This window comes from Cavenderia fasciculata (genome assembly GCF_000203815.1).
Source record: "Cavenderia fasciculata unplaced genomic scaffold Scf_Dfasci-G-b-205a01.r1-3, whole genome shotgun sequence".
Lineage (NCBI taxonomy): Eukaryota > Evosea > Eumycetozoa > Acytosteliales > Cavenderiaceae > Cavenderia > Cavenderia fasciculata.
In genome coordinates, this window is record NW_004457737.1 from 157,827 (window position 1) to 176,130 (window position 18,304).

An 18,304-nucleotide genomic window follows, 5' to 3' on the forward strand; every position below is an offset into this window, starting at 1 on the left:
TCTCTTGTTTCTTTTCGACGCAGAAAACTCTAGTGGCGTTCACCCAACAAATAATTTCGGAGAGAGAAATAGCAAAGGAGATAGACAGATACGCACGCGATACACACGATTCACAGTTTAGTAGTAGTAGTATTATACTATATATTTTAAGCATATAACAACCAAAGGTCGACAAAGCATGATAATATAGAAAACAATGACAATCAGTAGTAATAGTAGTAGTAGTTTTATATTTAGATTTGTAATACTTGCACTCTTGGTAGTAGCATTTTCACCAAACTTTATCGAATCTATCAATCAAGGTAAATAGTGAAGTCATTCAAACTATTCATGATGATGACGATGAACATCCTATTAACTCTTACTACTCTACTACTACCACCACTACTACTACTACATATAAATATATAGTTTCACTAAATGATTATTCAAGACCCGAACAAATAGTGTTTGAGTTTTCAATCATTCACCCTTTCAACGACTATATATTATTGTTGGCAATTAATCCATCGTCTGGAACCACTCTCACTGAATATATTATAGTGAAATTATATTTAACCAATTCATCATCAACTTTTAATACTTCTTCTTCTTCTTCTTCTTCTAATAATAATAATAATAATAATCAATTTAATAATAATCAATTTAAAATACCAGAGAATTTAGAGAATTTAATTAATACCAAAGTAAATTCTAAATACTCTGTTCATGTTTTCAAAAACTATCAACAACTAGCACCAATACTATCATTGAATCTAGATGTATCTGGTGAGAATCTATTTCTAACCACTACCATGATGCAATTGGTAAAGATCAACCTAGAGACAATGCAAATTGGTGCCATACAAAACAATAATTCACAATCCTCTTCACTCAATAGTGCATTCTTTTGCAATGGTTACATCTATCTAGTACCACAAACCTCAACGATACCTGGTATATTAATGAATCAATATAATGCCACTACATTGGAGTTGGTCAATTCGTTGCCGAGTCAAACGCAACCACAAATCACATCGAGTTTATTGGATTGTAGTGGAGGTTCTGCCTATATTATGATCAATAAGCTGACGACTGCCTATATCTACAAGGTCAATCTCTTGAATATATCGTCTGTTGTAGCCTCGCCACTCTATCCATCGTCGTTTGACACATGTTCCTACTTTTGGCAAGGTGATAAAGACTATTTGTATGCTTTTCTCACCAAGATGGCCTATCAACCATCAAAGTTTTTGGTGCAGATTGAAACCAAGGGTCTCACAATACAAAACGTATTTAGCTTTCCAACCAAGGTGAATAGTTTTAGTTGTGAAGCCAATCAAGTACACGACTATGTATTGGTGTACACCAACAAGTATGGTATTCAAATATTCTTCCCATCGCCACTACTAAACAATACTGTACTGGAGACGAATATGTTTTGGAACTCTCGTTCAAACAATGAAGTGATGACAATGGCCAGTAATGCAAAATATAATGACACTTCATTCTTATTATCTTGTACCTATGATCAAATTGATCTAACTCCCATCACCGACACCTCAACTTGTAATATTATATTATTAAAAGGTTCAAATAGTACTTTTAGTCTAATAGGTCAACAACATCAACAACAACAACAACAACATATTTTAACCTATTTACATCAACCAACAACAACAACATTACCAAGTAACCTTTCATTGGAATTATTTTTTTCATTTAATTCACCAACATACAATATGATTGATTTGGTATATACACAATCATCATCAAAGTTAAAACAATTCATTTCGTTTGCTTCTACATTTACTGGTGTATCTTATATCGATGTTATTCGTGTCAATGCTACTACAGATTCGACACAATATATTTCCAATGTAATGTGTGTTCAGGTTGGTTTGGTTCTACCATTCTCTTCGTTCCAAGTCAAAGAGAATTTGGTCTATGTCTTTTTTGGGTCACAACTTAGTTTAAATACCCAAGGTTCACTTCTCTCTGCCTTGATTGTAGATTTTTATGACTCTTCAATGGCACTATACACTAGTCGACTTCGAGTTAATTCTCTACAAGTCATACAAAATAATTATAATGGAAATCATAACTATAGTCGACGTTCTTTATCCACTTCTACTTCAACTTCCACATCCACTTCATCATATCCATCATTTTCATTTTTTGTTACAAGTATTACAAGTCAAAATTTTATTCATCGAGCAGTTGTATTGATAAGACATGGTTTTGTATTTCAAGAGAAGATTAAAGTGGCTGGTGGTCAAGCACAAGGATTATCGATTGCACTAGATTACACTTACAATGATTATGCAATCATATACAACAAGGCATCTACTCCAACAGGTTCGAACCTATTGTTTGTATCGGTCAATCAATCATCAACCAATACTCCATCGCTCTCTTACACTGTCAATTGTAATTGCACATTGATGGATGCTTTTCTTACAGAGGAATCAAATACAACGGTCATGGTAATGATGCTTAGAAGTATATCTGCTGTCGTCACGGCAACACCAGATTGTTGGTTCAAAAAGTTGGATATGCAAACTGGTAATATTCTATTTGAATCGGCACCAACACAATTCCCATTCTCCATTTTCCCTGCCGACGGTAGTGGAGCCTTTTTAGATAGTTATTCAGCATTTGCCTATTTCTATTTGACAACTGGTGTTGTTTTTTCAGTAGACTATACGACCTTTCAACAAGTTAGTTATATACCACTTCCAGAAAATGCTTTTACTCCATTGTCTAGGTTGGATGGTTCAATGAACAATGCCTTTGTTCTTCAACCTCAGGGTGTATTGGTACTCAATTTGGATTGTATTGCCGGTTACTATCGTCCCAATCCAAACAAAGGTTGTCAGAAATGTCACATTGGCAGTTTTTCACCAAACTCTGCTTTTGAATGTAGTATTTGTCAACTAGGTACTATTGCCCCTAAAAATGGTAGTGCTTCTTGTTCCCCTTGTCCAATAGGTACTAGTAGTAGTGATGGTCGATCGTGTGCACCATGTCTCGATTCAACGTATGCTCCCGACCCAAAAATGTCACAATGTTTACCATGTCCAAAGGATTCTGTCTCTTCATCAGACTATAGTACTTGTGTTTGTGCCTATGGATATTACGATAGTGCCACAAATTCAAGCTCTCAACAAGACTATGATGGAGTAGCAACACAATCGTCGTCTGTCAGTTTAGAATGTACTCCATGTCCTATAGGAGCCAACTGTACAAATGGTTTAATTTATCCATTGGAAAATTATTGGTCACCTCATCCAAACTCATCATTTGTCTTTCCATGTCCATTTACAGGTGCTTGCTTGGGTGGTCTGCATAGTAATTGCTCAGAAGGTTATTATGGAATAGCATGTGCAGGATGTACCGATGGTTACAGTTTCTATATCAACAGTTGTTCAAAGTGTCCTCCACACTTTTATCAGACCATCTTTTTGATCGTCCTATTCTTCTTGGCATTGTTGATACTCTTGTTGATTGCGTACAAGGCAGGTGTCAATGTAACCTTTTCTGCCCTCAAGATTCTCATTTCCTATGGTCAGGTTATCAGCTCCATCTCTGTCACCATCTCTACCAATCAAGAGGCACTCGAAAAGCTATTGACTCTGGTCACCCTATCCAATGTCGATATTTTACATGCCATCTCGTTGGACTGTCTTTTCGGTCGAGAGGTATCATTTTACGAAAGCTATTGGGTGTCTGTTGTCTCTCCACTCTTTATCATCTTTTTAATCGTTGTGGCTCATTATTCTACCAAATTTATAACACGTACCATCAAACACATTAGATTTGTAAATAATCAAGCAAACCAAATGATCGAAGAGATGGAAAGAGATCAACAACGAGACAAGAATTTACAATACAATTTGGAGGATTTTGCACCAAGATCAAATGATGAATCTGTCGGCTCATCGTTTATCCTAAACGACGATGAAATCGAAGAGATTAACAACAATATTAGAGAGCTGGAAAAGGTGCTAAAACTAGAATCAAGTGCCAAGAAAAAGGTTGAAGATGATGAAACAACAGAAGCATTGTTGGAAGATAATCTGCTCGATCCAACACGTACCACAAAGAGTATTTTGGCACTTAAACAACGACTCTTGTTTGAAAGAATCAGACGTAAAAAGTTACTAAAGCATCCAAATAGAGATGCTCTTTGGAGAGATATTCTTTTGGTATTCTTGTTGACATATTCGGCGGTATGTCAAACGGTACTGTCACTTTACAGTTGTGTAGAGATTAATGGTCAATACTACCTTCAATACGATCTAAATACTCTTTGCTCTGGGTTCGATTGGCAAATGCACGCGTACATTGGAGTCATTTTCGTTATTCTTTATCCAGTTGGTGTACCACTACTCTTTTGGATTCTTTTATATCTATGGCGTCGCCGTAGACTTATTAGCGAAGAAAAGGTAAAGGAAAGATTATCGTTGCTTTATGCAGGTTACAAGGATAATTGTTGGTATTGGGAATGCCTAGAGTTGGTTAGAAAGCTTCTCTTGACAAGTGCCGTCTCAATTACGATCCGTGGAGGTGTTATTGGCGTTTTCAACAAGAATTCAATCAATGCAGTTGTTTGTGTACTCGCCCTATTCCTCCAATACCATTTTAAGCCTTTCCTTGACAATGCCGATAACTGGCTCCAGTTCAACTCGTTGGCAATGATTTATTTTATCTATTTCTACTTGCTTGTCAGCAACAACGAACCCGCAGATTCCATCAGCATCCAAACCTTGGGTACCATCGACTCTATCATCCTTCTCATCCTCGCTGGCATTGTCGCAACACATGGTATTATTCTTGCAGTCATGTACGGCAAGAAGCTCATGCCCGAGATCAAATCATTCCTCCTCAACAATCCATTGGTTTTGCGATTCCTTCCACAAAACAAAAGAAACCAATGGATCAAACACCAAAAACTCCACTACAACAACCGTATCACTTCTATTATCGATCGTAAATTGCAACGACAAGAAGAGGAAAAACAAACTCAAAAACAACAACAACTTGGTCAAAGCTATAATAGTAACAGTAGCAAAGATGATACAAATTCAGGTGCCTTTTCAAGCTTTATTGTCGACAATAATAACAATAATAATATCGATGATACTTTTAATTTAACAATCACTCTTAGTTCACATAGGCAACAACAACAAAACAACCAAAACTCAACACATGAAGAATAAATAATGTAAATCACCTTATTATTTTCTATAATTTAAACATTATTATTTTTACTTTTTCTTTTGATCATACTTATTATTATCATATTCCATGTGGAACTTTTAGCGCTCATTAATATTTTCTTTAATTAAATTAAGGGTGGGGAGTCTACCTTTTTATTACCATGATAATAGTGCGATTCATGGTCGATAGAAGACTGTTTACAATGTGGACAACATAGTTGCCAAATATAAATAGTCATAGTACTCCAAAATAAATTAGGTTAATCATAACAGCCTCGCAACGTGTGGAGGCAGAAAGAGATTAAGCTTTCTAGAACAGATACTACACATAATCAGAGCAAAAACTCTGAGAGAAGATTGGTCAAATGGCTGTGAACCAAGTGACAATTCTTTTAGATCATAAAACCCTCCTATTTATATTTTTAGGTGCCACAAAAGAGTTTACTTTTGAAAAGTGGAAAATCAGGAAATAAGTTTTTGGATTCAAGAAAAAATTGGATCTATTTTTTATTGTTGGAAATATTTCAATGCATGGACAAATAGAAATATTTTATTTTTAATTGTTGGATCTAGTTCACCCTGTTGAAAAGTTAAATGAGAGGGATTTTTCAAATTATTATTTTGAAAAAAATGACCTTATTGATGTAATGTTTGAATAAATCAATAAAATTATTATATATTAGATCAGTAGGAGTACTAAAAGAAAAACAAAACAAATAAAAAAATCTTATAAAAAAAAAAACTGGTGGACTATAGCCTTGGAGGTTTGGAAGATCAAAAAAATGGAATGTCGCCTATTCTGTAAAATCAATGTCATCTTGAGTTAAATGTCCTTCTTTACCTACTTTTGAAGATGACCATTGGATAATTGAGTGACCATCCAAAAATATATTTAAATAGTACAAGGATATAATATTCTAGGCATAAATGGTTTTACTTTATGGCTATGAAATTTTACAATTGATTATTATTATTATTATTATTATTACTATTATTAAACTTTATACATATACTACACCTACTCTTTGGTGCATCATTCTAATATATCTTTCATGTGGATCCTCAAAGTCATCCGAATACTCTTCACTATCGTCATCGCTGTCGTCTGAGTCATTGTTGTGATAATCGCTATTATCGCCATAATCACTATCGTCACTATCATCGTCGTCATCAGAGTCATCATCATAAAAGATATCCCGATAATAATTATCCAATCTCTTGTCCACTGCGCAAAGTACGTGTTTTTCTCCTCCCTCTCTTTGGATCTCTTGGAAATCTGCTTTACAATTGGGACAAACAGTGGCAGTCTATATGAATAAAATAATTATAAATTAATAAATGAATTCATTATAAATAAAATAAATAAATAAAATAAATACCTTTGACCATCTATGTAAACATTCAAAACAAAATATATGTCTACATCCATCTGGTTTTGCTTTGTCATCGACGATATCAAGACAGATTCCACATTCAGGTTCTTCCTCGGCAGCATCTAGTGAATCTTCCAATGTACTCCAATAGAGGTGTGATGGACGACAACATTTTAACTGGTATTTTGGATGGTCTTGTTCCCGAAAAAGATCACAATCGTAGGAATGAACCATGTAATGACTGTCGGATGGCTTCTTTTTCTTCATGTCCATCATGAAATGATCAATAAAAGAGTTGCAATTGCCAACCAACCAACATCCACTTTTGGGATCTATCCATCCATTCTCTAAAACTTGGTCAACCATAAAGATATATTCTCTGTTTGATTGAGTTATTCTAATGCTATCTTGATCATAACAATAATAGCTTGCAAATTTGTTCTTTAATTGTACATTATATTTCTCTGCAATCAAAGTATTGCTATCATTTTCTTTTGGTTTTTTTTCTTTATTCTTTTTATCTGTATGAAATGGTGATGATGAAGATGATGTTATTGGTGATTTAAAATATCCCCTACTCATCATATATTTTTCTAACTCCTCTTCCATCCTTTTTCTTTCTTTCTTTCTTTATTAATATATAAATCTATTTACACTCTACTCCTACAAAAACTATATTTTACAAATTGTACTATAGTGTACACATTATCTATTTATCTCTCTCTTTGCTCAATAACTAATTGAATGAAATCTCACCCCAAATTGTTCCAAAATGGGCGGTCCTATTTTTCATTGTTCCAAAATGGGACAGTCTTATTTTTTTATTTTTTTTTATTTATTTTTTTTGTTCAAAGCGACTATTAATTATTACGCGACACATTTGATTAATCTCTTTATATTTCATTTAAATTATACATATATAATATATAATATAAAAGTATGATAAAGAGCAGAAGCAGCAGCAGCAGCAGCAGATAATATCAGAGATCATATATATTTACAACAACTTTTGTTTTCTATAGATGTCATCTCAAGATATCGACGATTTTGAAGAAGGTATTGTTTCTCGTGGGAGCAAGAAACAGCAACAACAACAACAACAATAGTGCCGACGACGAAATATACAAATATCAAGAACCATCTATCTGGACATACCTCAAAAACATGTTTAGTAATCGTGAAGCACGTAAAAATACCTTTGCTGTCATTAGAGACATCAGTGTTTTCGGTTTGGCTACTACTTTTTTCGCTACTCAAGGTCATTTGGTTTCAAAGATTGATGATCTTTTAAAGTTGATTTATGAAGATTAAATAGATTGGATAGCGAAAGGAATAAATAGTAAATAATAATATAAAACATGCATCAAAAACAAGTTAGTTGGTATCTTTAATGATCATATTTATTATCAAAACATTTGGAAATTGATGATGACGACGTTCATTTACTACGAGTTTAGATGGAATAGAATGATATCATACTAAACAAGTAAAGGAATGATGCTAATATGATAGCATTAATGTCATCAGATGCATCATTGTATTTACAACTACGGTGACTTGTCATCATTGTCAAACCGACAAACCAAAGCAGACGAATGGTTTGCAGTGTTTGATAGAGCAAACGATTTCGAAGTGGAACACGAAGAGCCATCGAAGACAACAATATAATGGGATAGATGACGAGTCCAGGTGAACAATGACTCACACAAAGCCACAAATGAAGCATCAACATTGTCATCCCAATTACCTGATGCGTTATATAACGTGTCTGTGTAATTGACATTCCAATCATATTTGATAATTTTATCAATACTGAAGATGATGATGATGATCCAGATGATATGGATGTTGTAGTTGGTGATAATTGTTGTTGTTGCTGTTGTTGTTGTTGTTGTTGTTGATGAGAAATGGCGGGTGGCGGAGGAGACGTTAATAATCGTCGATGTGAAGGAGAAGTGGATTGCGAAGATGACATCATCGACACTATATTCCTACTGATTACTGCCAATGTATCACTACCATCACTATTATTATTATTATTATTATTATTACTATGTACATTGTTGTTGGATTTTGTTGGACTTGTATTTACATGACTGGTGATTTGTTCTTTTTTTTCTTCAAAGTAAAATGATTTGTTGTTGGAGGAACTGATTTCTTTTTCCTCTACTTCTTCTACTTCCTCTTCCAAATGGATATGTTCTTTTGATCTTTTAACAATATTTTTTCTTCTTTTAATCTCTGCCTTTCTTTCATTTCTTTCAATCTCTACATTCTAAAATAAATATTAAATAATCAATTTCATTTGCACAACTTGTCATTTTCAGTTTAACATACAATTGGATGAAGTGATAATTGTTTTGTTTTCATTTGAACAAAAGGAGTTGATAGGATTTGGGCAATAGTTGGTCGATGAAGTGGATTACGACGAAGAAGGGCAACAATTAATTCCTTTAACTCTTTGGAGCGAGAGGGATCTGATGGAAGACCAAGTTTACTATCTGAGAATTGTTCAATTTCCTCGATCAGTTTATCGGTATCACGATTAGGGTCTTCGTCAAGGAATGGATTACCAGCATGCTTGAATGGCAAACGTCCATATGCCATTTCATAGAGCAAGATACCCAATGACCATATATCACACTTTTCATTACAAAAGGCTGTGTATTCTCCCATTTCATTACGTTCCAGTAGTTCAGGTGCAATATAATCCATTGTACCAGTATTACCTGTTCTTTTAATTCTTTGTTGTCCTCCAACATTTAAATGATCGCCTGCTATATCATCAATCGAATCACATGTTCCAAAATCACTAATCATTAAATGTGAAACTTGACTATCACATACTGGATCATAAGATTGATGTAATAATATATTCTGAGGTTTTAAATCACGATGAATAATATTACTATGATGAAGGTAACCAATACCATGACAAAGATCAATAAAAACTAGAAGAAAACATAATTGTTAGCTAGCTTTTTTAGATATCTTTTCTGTTCAAACCTGTCAACTTACAACTCCAAATTTCATTTTCAGGTAATACATCATTTTCAGCCATATAACCTTGTAAATTACCAGAGTTAGCATACTCCATTAAAATGTAGAGACAAGGAACACGCGGACCAAAATCAGCAGGTTGATCATACTCTAACCAACTATGTTTATAGTTTATGATATTTTTGTGTTTCTGAAGTGTTTCCAATGCTTTCACCTCTTTTAATACACGAAAGAGCCAAGGCAAGTTTTCACCAACCGGTACCTTTTTAATGGCATACTCTCCAAGATCGATACCATTAATCAAATGTCTACAATAATAAACAGCTCCAAATCCACCAGACCCAATCTTTATCACCTCTTTAAAGAATTTCTTATAATATCCAATGTTTAAAAATTCATCTGTAAATGCTGCCGCAGTTGTTGTATTATTACCAAATGATGTATTATTATTATTGTTGTTATTATTTTCAGAAGAAGAAGAAGAACCAAGTAAAAGGAAATAATCTTTTGACATATATGGTGATGGCATTCTCATTTTCTTTAAATTGTTTCGATTATCATCTTCATCGTCATCTCCCAATACATGTCCATGTCTTCTAGTAGATGTATTACTTTCGACAGTTGATTGTGTTGAATCATGATCACTAGAGTCACCAATAAAAGATCTTTTACACATTGGACATACTTGATGATGATGATGATGAATCGATGATGATGTATTTCTAATGATTAATCCTCCATGTGACGATGATGATGATGATGATGATGACGACGTAGAGGTTATGGATGAAGAAACATTTGATTGTTGTTGAGGAGGTGGTAGTTGTTGTACGGGTGGCGGAGATATGACTAAACTTCCAAAACTATTGCTACTGCTACTGCTGCTACTACTACTACCAGTATTAGTTGAAGCAGTAGTAGTGGTGGTTGTAGTAGTAGTGACAGTTGAGCCTGAACCTATACTAGATGGTGTGTTTCGAACGACCAATCTCTTATTATTAGCATCCCACAATACTATTTTATCAATATCTTCATTATGTCTATCATATGCAATATATAAGTAGATAAGTAGAGAGATGGTTAGTTTTCAAATACACACAAGATTACAATGAAATGAATCAATTAATCAATAAATAAACATACAATATGACTTGAAGATTATCATGATAAATAACTAGTTGTTGTTGATTATTATTAGTATTATTCGATGATGATGATGATGATGATGTTGTCGTGATTCCAAGATCAGGGTGTGTCATATCTGTTGTATTTATATCTATATCTATCTGTTGTTTGTTTGTTTGTTTGTTTGTTTGTTTGTTTGTTTGTTTGTTTGTTTGTTTGTTTGTTTGTTTGTTTGTTCTATCTATATTATGTTCAATCAACTCCAAAAAAAAAAAATGAAAAATCAGGAGGTTTGGTAGTTGATTAATTAATTTTTAGTTGAAGTCGAACTACCATGTAGTTTATTTTTATTTTTAATTTTTAATAAAACGAAAACAATGGTTTCTCCAATAATCTCCAAAGCGTAGTACTTTAAAATTTGATCAAACAAAATTATATGAGTTAAAAGTATTTTTCAAAAGAAAGTTTATTAAATTTTATATTTTTTTATTTTAATAAAGTTATCTAATAATAAATTGGTTGGCAACAGGAAAGAAAAGAAATGAGAGGAGTATTTCTCATAATACCATCATGATTAAACCAATTTTGTGTGTTTAAAAAATCTACTTTTGAAAAAACACACACATCATCAAGAAACTATTATTTTTTTGTCAGTCTATCAATCAAATCAATTACAATTATTGTTGTGTATAAAAGAAAGCAAGGAAGAAGAAGAATATTGACCAAATAATAATAGACACAATATTATTAGAAACAACATCAACAACAACAACAACAACAACAACAACAACAAAGATTGAATGATTGTATGTAATCAATCAGTGACCACGATTACAGATAGATAGAGAAGACCACTCCTCATTATCATTATCATTATCATCATCATCATTATCATTATAATTTAATAATCAATTTAGGAACAAGGTTTATAACTCTTGTTGTTTTTTGTAAATTAAAACCTACCTTCTTAACTTGTATCATATATATAGAGACAGAGAACAGCAGAGAGACTAACAACACAACATAGAGAAGAAACAAACAATAATAATGGCAGATAATCAAGCGATATTAAATTCAGTACGACAAGCATTGGCATTGGCTAGAATAGGTGTCAATGCTGATAATAGAGGTGATTATTCTGTTGCTATTACAAACTATAGAGAAGCTTCAAATCTATTGAATTCACCAGAGGATCTAACTGCTCTCAATGATGAGCATTATCAAGCAATGTTGGAAAAGGTGAGTTGATCGAAAAGAAGGGGAATACATAGTACCATCATTATCATCGGTTATCGATCACACTGACTCTCTATCTATCTATCAATCTATTTTAGTCAAGGCAATATCAAGCAAGAGCAGATGTACTTGAAGCTTTATTGTAACTATCTAATATCTATAAGCAATAACAACAACAAATATATATATGTATATATACTAACCATTATATATTATTCGTACAAAAAGAAATCAATCAAATGGAGTTGTAAATTCACCGGCCAAAGAGAATATAGTGTTTGTTGAAGAGACACCATCAGGATTACAATCAGATCCCATTCCAGCATTTGCATCATATAAACCATTTTGGTTGATGAGAGTATTATCAAAAACTATTACAGGTGGTGCTTATCTAACACCAAGATTATATATTCCAAAATCTGTATGGTATGTATCATTACTAGTAGTATTATTATTATTATTATCGGTCAGTAATTAATCTTTTTTTTTTTTGAAAAGGCAACAAACAGGATGTAAATTGGTAGCAGTACAAACAAAGATTCAAAGTTTGGCAGAAGTATCGGAATTGATTTCAAAATTAAGATCGATCGCATCTTCATCAGACTCTTCTAATCCAGTGATCGACAAAAAGAATATCGACAATGTATCAAAAGAGATTGAATATTTTTTGTTCACAATTGGATATTATTCAGAATTCATTACATTTCCATCTATCATTTATACCAGAAGTAAAGATTGAAAAGATCAACGAAAAGAGTTGGGCTGGAAAAATGAAAAAGTTTGGTAATAGTTTGGCAAAAGGTGCCGTTAGATTGGCTCCTTCTTCAAAAATGTATATATATCTATGATCTATGTTTCTTTCTTGTCGTACTAATATATCTTTTAAAAAGAGAGGGACAAGATTATGTAGGTCTATTAAATACAGTATTTGAGGAAAGTCAATTCCTTGAATCATGGATGAATAGTTGTGAAAGTCTAGGAAACCATAGTTTGGCAACAAGATTAAAACGTGTGGGAGAATTCTTTTCAAATGTTGTATGCGCCTTTGTCATGAAAGATTTTACCATCATGTTGGATAGATACATGAGAAAGAGTTTACAAAGTTATATGAAATTAAAAGATATAAAATAATAACCTATAGACAACAACAACAACAACAACAAAACAATCAAAATCAATCTTGTAGAACAATAATTAATAATAACAAATATTTTATATCAATGTCCCCCCCCCCCCCCCCCACCCGACTCAACAAAACTACTACCTCAACAATCATTATCATAGTCAGAAACATACTAACGTAGCATGCACACACACCTCCATAAAGACAATTACAATCACCAACAAAGCACCATCACCAAACTATTTATTTATTTTTGGACATTGGACCTCCTACCCATTTTTTGAAAAAGAGTTGGAGAACTCTTAATCTATCTATCTATCTAACCAACCAACATGAACAATTAACAAAACAAATAATAATAATTTATTTATTTAAATTATCTATAAATCAAATTAATAAATAACAATACACAAGTGTAAGATACAAAAGTATAACCCTTTAAATAATAAATGATTTATTTATTTATTTATTTTTTATTTTTGTTGAATGCACCAACTGATTGTAAATAATTAAAAGCTGAAGAGTTTGATCTTTCATGCTCTTCTTTGACACGATCTAAATTGATTGATTCTGGAAAGTGTTTGTGGACAAACTTGAGGATTGAGATCCAACCATTTTTGATGATACGATTATTCATTGATTTGTACTGTTTGACAAGACCATTTTCTACGAGGTACTTGGCAACTGACAAATGACCATTGGAGAGAGCTGCTTCGAGTGCCTTTTGAGTGCATCCTTCTTTACGGTTACGATGTAAAAATGATACGATAGAGAGATGACCATTTTTTGCGGCCAAGTCCATGGCATCGGTAGTTACAACGTCTGGATTACGAGAATGAATAAATTCGACACAGGCAAGGTGACCATTCTCTGCAGCAAGAGCCATACCATTGTGTGGATCGACTTGACGACAAAGTCTGAACCCCTCGCTATAAAAGAACTTTAAAATATCCAAATGACCATAGGCAGCGGCATCATCAACAGTCTTCCATGGAACATTATTTCCTATCAAAGTTGGATAGATTCTTTGGACCCATGACAAGTTTCCTTTGATAACTGCCATATGAATTTCCTCCATACCCAATTCCCATCCATGTTCAAGTAACAATTCTACGACTTGCCAATGTTCTCCTCTAAATGCTTCTTCCATTATCTTGGTATCTCTAACTTCACCTTTGCCAAGTTTGTTTTCAATAATGTATTTGACAATATCAATGTTACCTTTGGAAGCAGCCAACAATAGAGTCTTTTCAGTTGTCTTTTTTGTTAATTCTACCTCTCCTCCTTCTTCTTCTTGTTCTTTTAACAATCTTTTAAACTCTTCCAAGTTACCCTCCTTTTCATTTGCAATTCCAGTTAAAGAAGAAGATGAAGATGATTCTGTAGTAGTAGTAGTAATAGTAGTTTGTGATTCCTTCTTTGTTGTCATAATCTTACTAGCACCTTCAGTTCTATTCTCTTTTAAAAAGGTAATAATATCTTGATGATTATTCTCGATAGCTCTATCCATGGCTCTCTTTGTGCAACCTTCAAGTCTGTTGAAATGGAGGAACTTGACGACATCCAATTTGCCGGCCTGACAAGCTAGATCCATGGCATTGACTGAACAAACGATATCTGGATAACGGGTATGCAAGTATTGTAGAATATCAATATTACCAATAAAGGAAACATGATCCATCAATTCTGGGCTTGGTTCAAAATCTGGTGACCATACCAACAGTTCTTTCAATGTTGACAAGGTTGCATTAGGTAATGAACAATATTGGTTGATTGCTTTTGATCTTTTACTCTCATCAATTAATTCTAATTGACTAGTAGTAGTAGTAGTAGTAGTAGTAGTAGTAGGTAAATGTTGTTTGATTGTATCCCAATCTTGTCCACTTTCAATAAGTTGTAATACTTTTGTTGTTGTAGCCATTATTATTATTATTATTATTTACTATTGTTTATATCTAGAATATATAAAACTTATATGTATGTATGTTGTATGTTGTATTGATTTACATTGTAAACAAAGATCACTTGTATAAATAATGATAGTAAAACTGGTCCATTCTCATCTTTAGTGCTAGTTCCCCAGATAATGAGAATGAAAGACGACCTTCAACTTTGTAGATGACGGTGCTCTCTGAAACATTTTGAAAACTCGTCGAAAAAGAGATGAGAAATCCAAGTCAGAGAGATAGAAATACTGAGCTTCCCTCTTTTGAACTGGTAGTTACTATAAGTGAATATGGTTGGATCAACAATATAACACTTCTCTATTACTTGGGATTATTCATTCCTCATTTCTTCTTTAAAATTGAGTCATATTAAATTAATTAATAAAATAACTACTTTTGGTTTTGGAAACAAATAAAATATTTGTTTATCATCATGATTGGTTTATTCAATGAGTTGGATTGTTGCGTTTGTTGAGACTTCTTTCTAGATTTTCTTTAAACATTTGGCAACATTGTAAACACGACGAAGAGTAGAATAGGTACGGTCGTATTGTCTTCTACCAACATCATCGACACGCTTCAAGTAGAAGGAATTGGGGAAGAGACTATTGACAGAGTCGGATGGAGTGTAGTCCTTGAGGTTGTGACGTTGTTCACGGAGAGTAAGGGTGGAGGTGAATTCCTCTGGAGTGACACGGGTACGGGCATCAAGACGGTTCTTGAGATCTACCTTTTGGACCATCTCCTCGATCGATGAACGAACTTTGAAAGAGAAGGCCGAGGCTGATAAACCAGAACCGTACGAGAATGTGAGGACACGCTTACCAATCAAATCCTTGCTACGCTCGTTAAAGAGTGACAACAAGCCTGAATAGGTACTGCCACAGTAGGTGTTACCGAGTTGTTTGGCCAAGAGGGTCGATGGAGCTACCTTGGTGTTATAGTCTTCCTTGGAGAGACTGATCAATGCCTTTTCCAAGTCAGTGTTAAAGTAGGTCTCTTCAGGCTTCAATGAAGCATATTGTTGAAGTGACTTGAACTTTTCTTCATTTGGATTATTTAAAAAGTCATTGTATAACTAAGTAAGGGGAAATAAAAATAAATTTGAATCAATAAAAATTAGTCCAAGGATTTTCTTATACGGGGTGTTAAGGATTTTTTGGGATTTACATACCATTCTACCAAAAGATTTTTGAACCAATTTGTTGTATGGTGAATGGAAGATGGCATAGTCGACTTGAGAGAGATCGAATTTAGAGGGACTGTATTTACGCTCAAAGGTGTTACGGTAACGACCGTAGCAGTTATCGATGGCACGGAGGTAACAAGAGATGGAGAGCTTACCGTCGACACGTGGGTACTCGGATTCCATGTCAGGCTTGTAAAAGTCATAGACATTCTCCATGTGGACACCACGGAGACCAGACTCAAAGGTGATGGGTGCGTTTGGACCAATGAGCATGGCAACGACACCGGCACCACCGGTTGGACGGGCTGGACCCTTTTCATAAACGGCAATATCACCGGCGACGACAATGGCGTTACGACCATCCCAGTACGAGGACTCGATCCATTGGAGGGCATTGTGCAAGGCAGAGGTACCACCGTAGCAGGCGTTGATGGTGTCGATACCATCGATAGAGGTGTTGCCCGAGGCGGCAAAGAGATCCATCAAAACAGTCTTGATGGATTTGGCCTTGTCAATGACAGTCTCGGTACCGACTTCAAGACGACCGATCGAGTGTGGATCAACGTTGTACTTTTCCAAGAGATTCGAGACGGCATTGAGTGACAATGAGTAAATGTCCTCACGATCACCGCAAAAGGACATATTGGTTTGGCCAAGACCGACAGTGTATTTACCGGCAGAGACTCCATCAAACTTTTCCAAATCTTCTTGGGCTACATAGGTCTTTGGAAAATAGATTTCCATTCCTAAAATACCAACATTTTCTGGTCTTGTATTATTCATTTTTTTAAATTAAAGTATATATAAATAGAGTGATTTAAAGTTGTAGTAAAGGTTGTTGTGATTTTAAATAGAAAAGTAAATGATCAAAAATGAACAGTCAAATTAATTTGTTGTGTTAAATATTTTTTTAAAAGAAAAAAAATAGTGTCGTTTTGAAATGATTGGTCGAATGTGTGAAGATTGAAAATCAAACAAATGTGAGATTTATGATTGATGTGTTTGGTAGGTAATGTAGCAAAGGGGTGCGGTATTTGTGTTTAAAGAGTAGAGTGATTGGTTGATATTCGTTTATCTAGTTTATCTAGTTTAAAAATGTGTAATGTATTTATATAAATATATATTATAATAATAATTTAATTGTCGAGTAGGGGTAAGTTGAACAATTAAATATAGATATAGTATATAATAATAAAATAATTTTGATTATTAAAATAGTATAGTATGTGATATAGAATAGTGAAATATTAAAATACACAAATAAAAAGATAATGAATGATTATTATTTATTTATTTGTTTGGTTGGTTGTTGGAGAGTTATTGTAGCGTATGTGTGTGAACTGTGAGAGAGGAGATAAAAAGTGTTTTAGGTAAGAGTTAGTTGGGATGGGAAAATCTAACTCTCTCTCTTGAAAATGATAAAAAAATAAAATAAATTTAATTTAATGTTCATGGTTTCCCTCGTGAACACAAGAGAGAGATACCCTCACCCACATGAGCCGCCTCATTGCTGGTATCAAGCGAGGAGAGATGAACAAAAATATCTTACCCTATGCCCAATTTTTCATGAAAATTTATATTAATTGGTTTCTTTAGCACACAAGAACAGTAAGAACCTCACACCCATTGCAATTGCTCTGTCTAAAAGTTAAAAATAATTGTTATTGCTCAGGAATCTGCCACCTTTTTTGAAGCGGTCGAATCGTCTGATCATCACTATTTTGCGCATTTTTCGTTGACTCTCTGCCATAGGATAGGGGCAGTTTTCGTAAAAAAATCTCGTGCTTACCAGTGCTGCAAACCGACAAAAACGATCATCAACACATAATTATCCCAATACAGGGATGAAAGTGAATCTGTTCATTCTTGGAACCAACCATTCTCCCGACCTAATCCTATTCAAGGGGGTGGATTAAACCAAGTCATAAATTAATATTATTTTATTTAATAGAGGTTATAGATAGAATAGATAAAATTGGTTGTAGTTTATATTATTACATGCTTACTAATGAGTATTGGTAATACCATCTAAGCAAAGCTAGCAGATCCCCCCCACACGCTATTAATATTTACATAGTAATGTGGTGAAGATGAATGAAGTTGTGGGAATG

At 33.8% G+C, this 18,304-nt stretch overlaps 7 protein-coding genes across 7 annotated transcripts; 3 read left to right on the forward strand and 4 right to left on the reverse strand.

The window, feature by feature from the left end:
* Positions 1–196: 196 nt before the first annotated feature.
* DFA_02768 (uncharacterized protein) lies at positions 197–5,201 on the forward strand (the record flags this gene model as incomplete). Its single annotated transcript, XM_004362319.1, has 2 exons — positions 197–302; positions 412–5,201. The coding sequence occupies 2 exons, from the start codon at positions 197–199 to the stop codon at positions 5,199–5,201; spliced, it is 4,896 nt and encodes a 1,631-aa protein (XP_004362376.1).
* Positions 5,202–5,885: 684 nt separating this feature from the next.
* On the reverse strand, positions 5,886–7,183 carry DFA_02769 (uncharacterized protein; the record flags this gene model as incomplete). The annotated part of the gene is made up of 3 exons (XM_004362320.1): positions 5,886–5,897; positions 6,209–6,508; positions 6,581–7,183. The coding sequence occupies 3 exons, from the start codon at positions 7,181–7,183 to the stop codon at positions 5,886–5,888; spliced, it is 915 nt and encodes a 304-aa protein (XP_004362377.1).
* Positions 7,184–7,738: 555 nt separating this feature from the next.
* Positions 7,739–7,885, forward strand: DFA_02770 (uncharacterized protein; the record flags this gene model as incomplete). The annotated part of the gene is made up of 1 exon (XM_004362321.1): positions 7,739–7,885. One exon carries the CDS (start codon positions 7,739–7,741, stop codon positions 7,883–7,885), a length of 147 nt encoding a protein of 48 aa, XP_004362378.1.
* A 142-nt stretch (positions 7,886–8,027) lies between these two features.
* On the reverse strand, positions 8,028–10,833 carry iksA (putative protein kinase; the record flags this gene model as incomplete). Its single annotated transcript, XM_004362322.1, has 4 exons — positions 8,028–8,849; positions 8,912–9,525; positions 9,593–10,614; positions 10,718–10,833. 4 exons carry the CDS (start codon positions 10,831–10,833, stop codon positions 8,028–8,030), a joined length of 2,574 nt encoding a protein of 857 aa, XP_004362379.1.
* Positions 10,834–11,746: 913 nt separating this feature from the next.
* On the forward strand, positions 11,747–13,066 carry DFA_02772 (microtubule interacting and transport domain-containing protein; the record flags this gene model as incomplete). The annotated part of the gene is made up of 6 exons (XM_004362323.1): positions 11,747–11,938; positions 12,034–12,077; positions 12,164–12,361; positions 12,434–12,578; positions 12,628–12,767; positions 12,826–13,066. 6 exons carry the CDS (start codon positions 11,747–11,749, stop codon positions 13,064–13,066), a joined length of 960 nt encoding a protein of 319 aa, XP_004362380.1.
* A 458-nt stretch (positions 13,067–13,524) lies between these two features.
* On the reverse strand, positions 13,525–14,979 carry DFA_02773 (uncharacterized protein; the record flags this gene model as incomplete). The annotated part of the gene is made up of 1 exon (XM_004362324.1): positions 13,525–14,979. The coding sequence occupies one exon, from the start codon at positions 14,977–14,979 to the stop codon at positions 13,525–13,527; it is 1,455 nt and encodes a 484-aa protein (XP_004362381.1).
* Positions 14,980–15,488: 509 nt separating this feature from the next.
* On the reverse strand, positions 15,489–16,976 carry hgsA (hydroxymethylglutaryl-CoA synthase; the record flags this gene model as incomplete). Its single annotated transcript, XM_004362325.1, has 2 exons — positions 15,489–16,082; positions 16,179–16,976. The coding sequence occupies 2 exons, from the start codon at positions 16,974–16,976 to the stop codon at positions 15,489–15,491; spliced, it is 1,392 nt and encodes a 463-aa protein (XP_004362382.1).
* Positions 16,977–18,304: the final 1,328 nt, after the last annotated feature.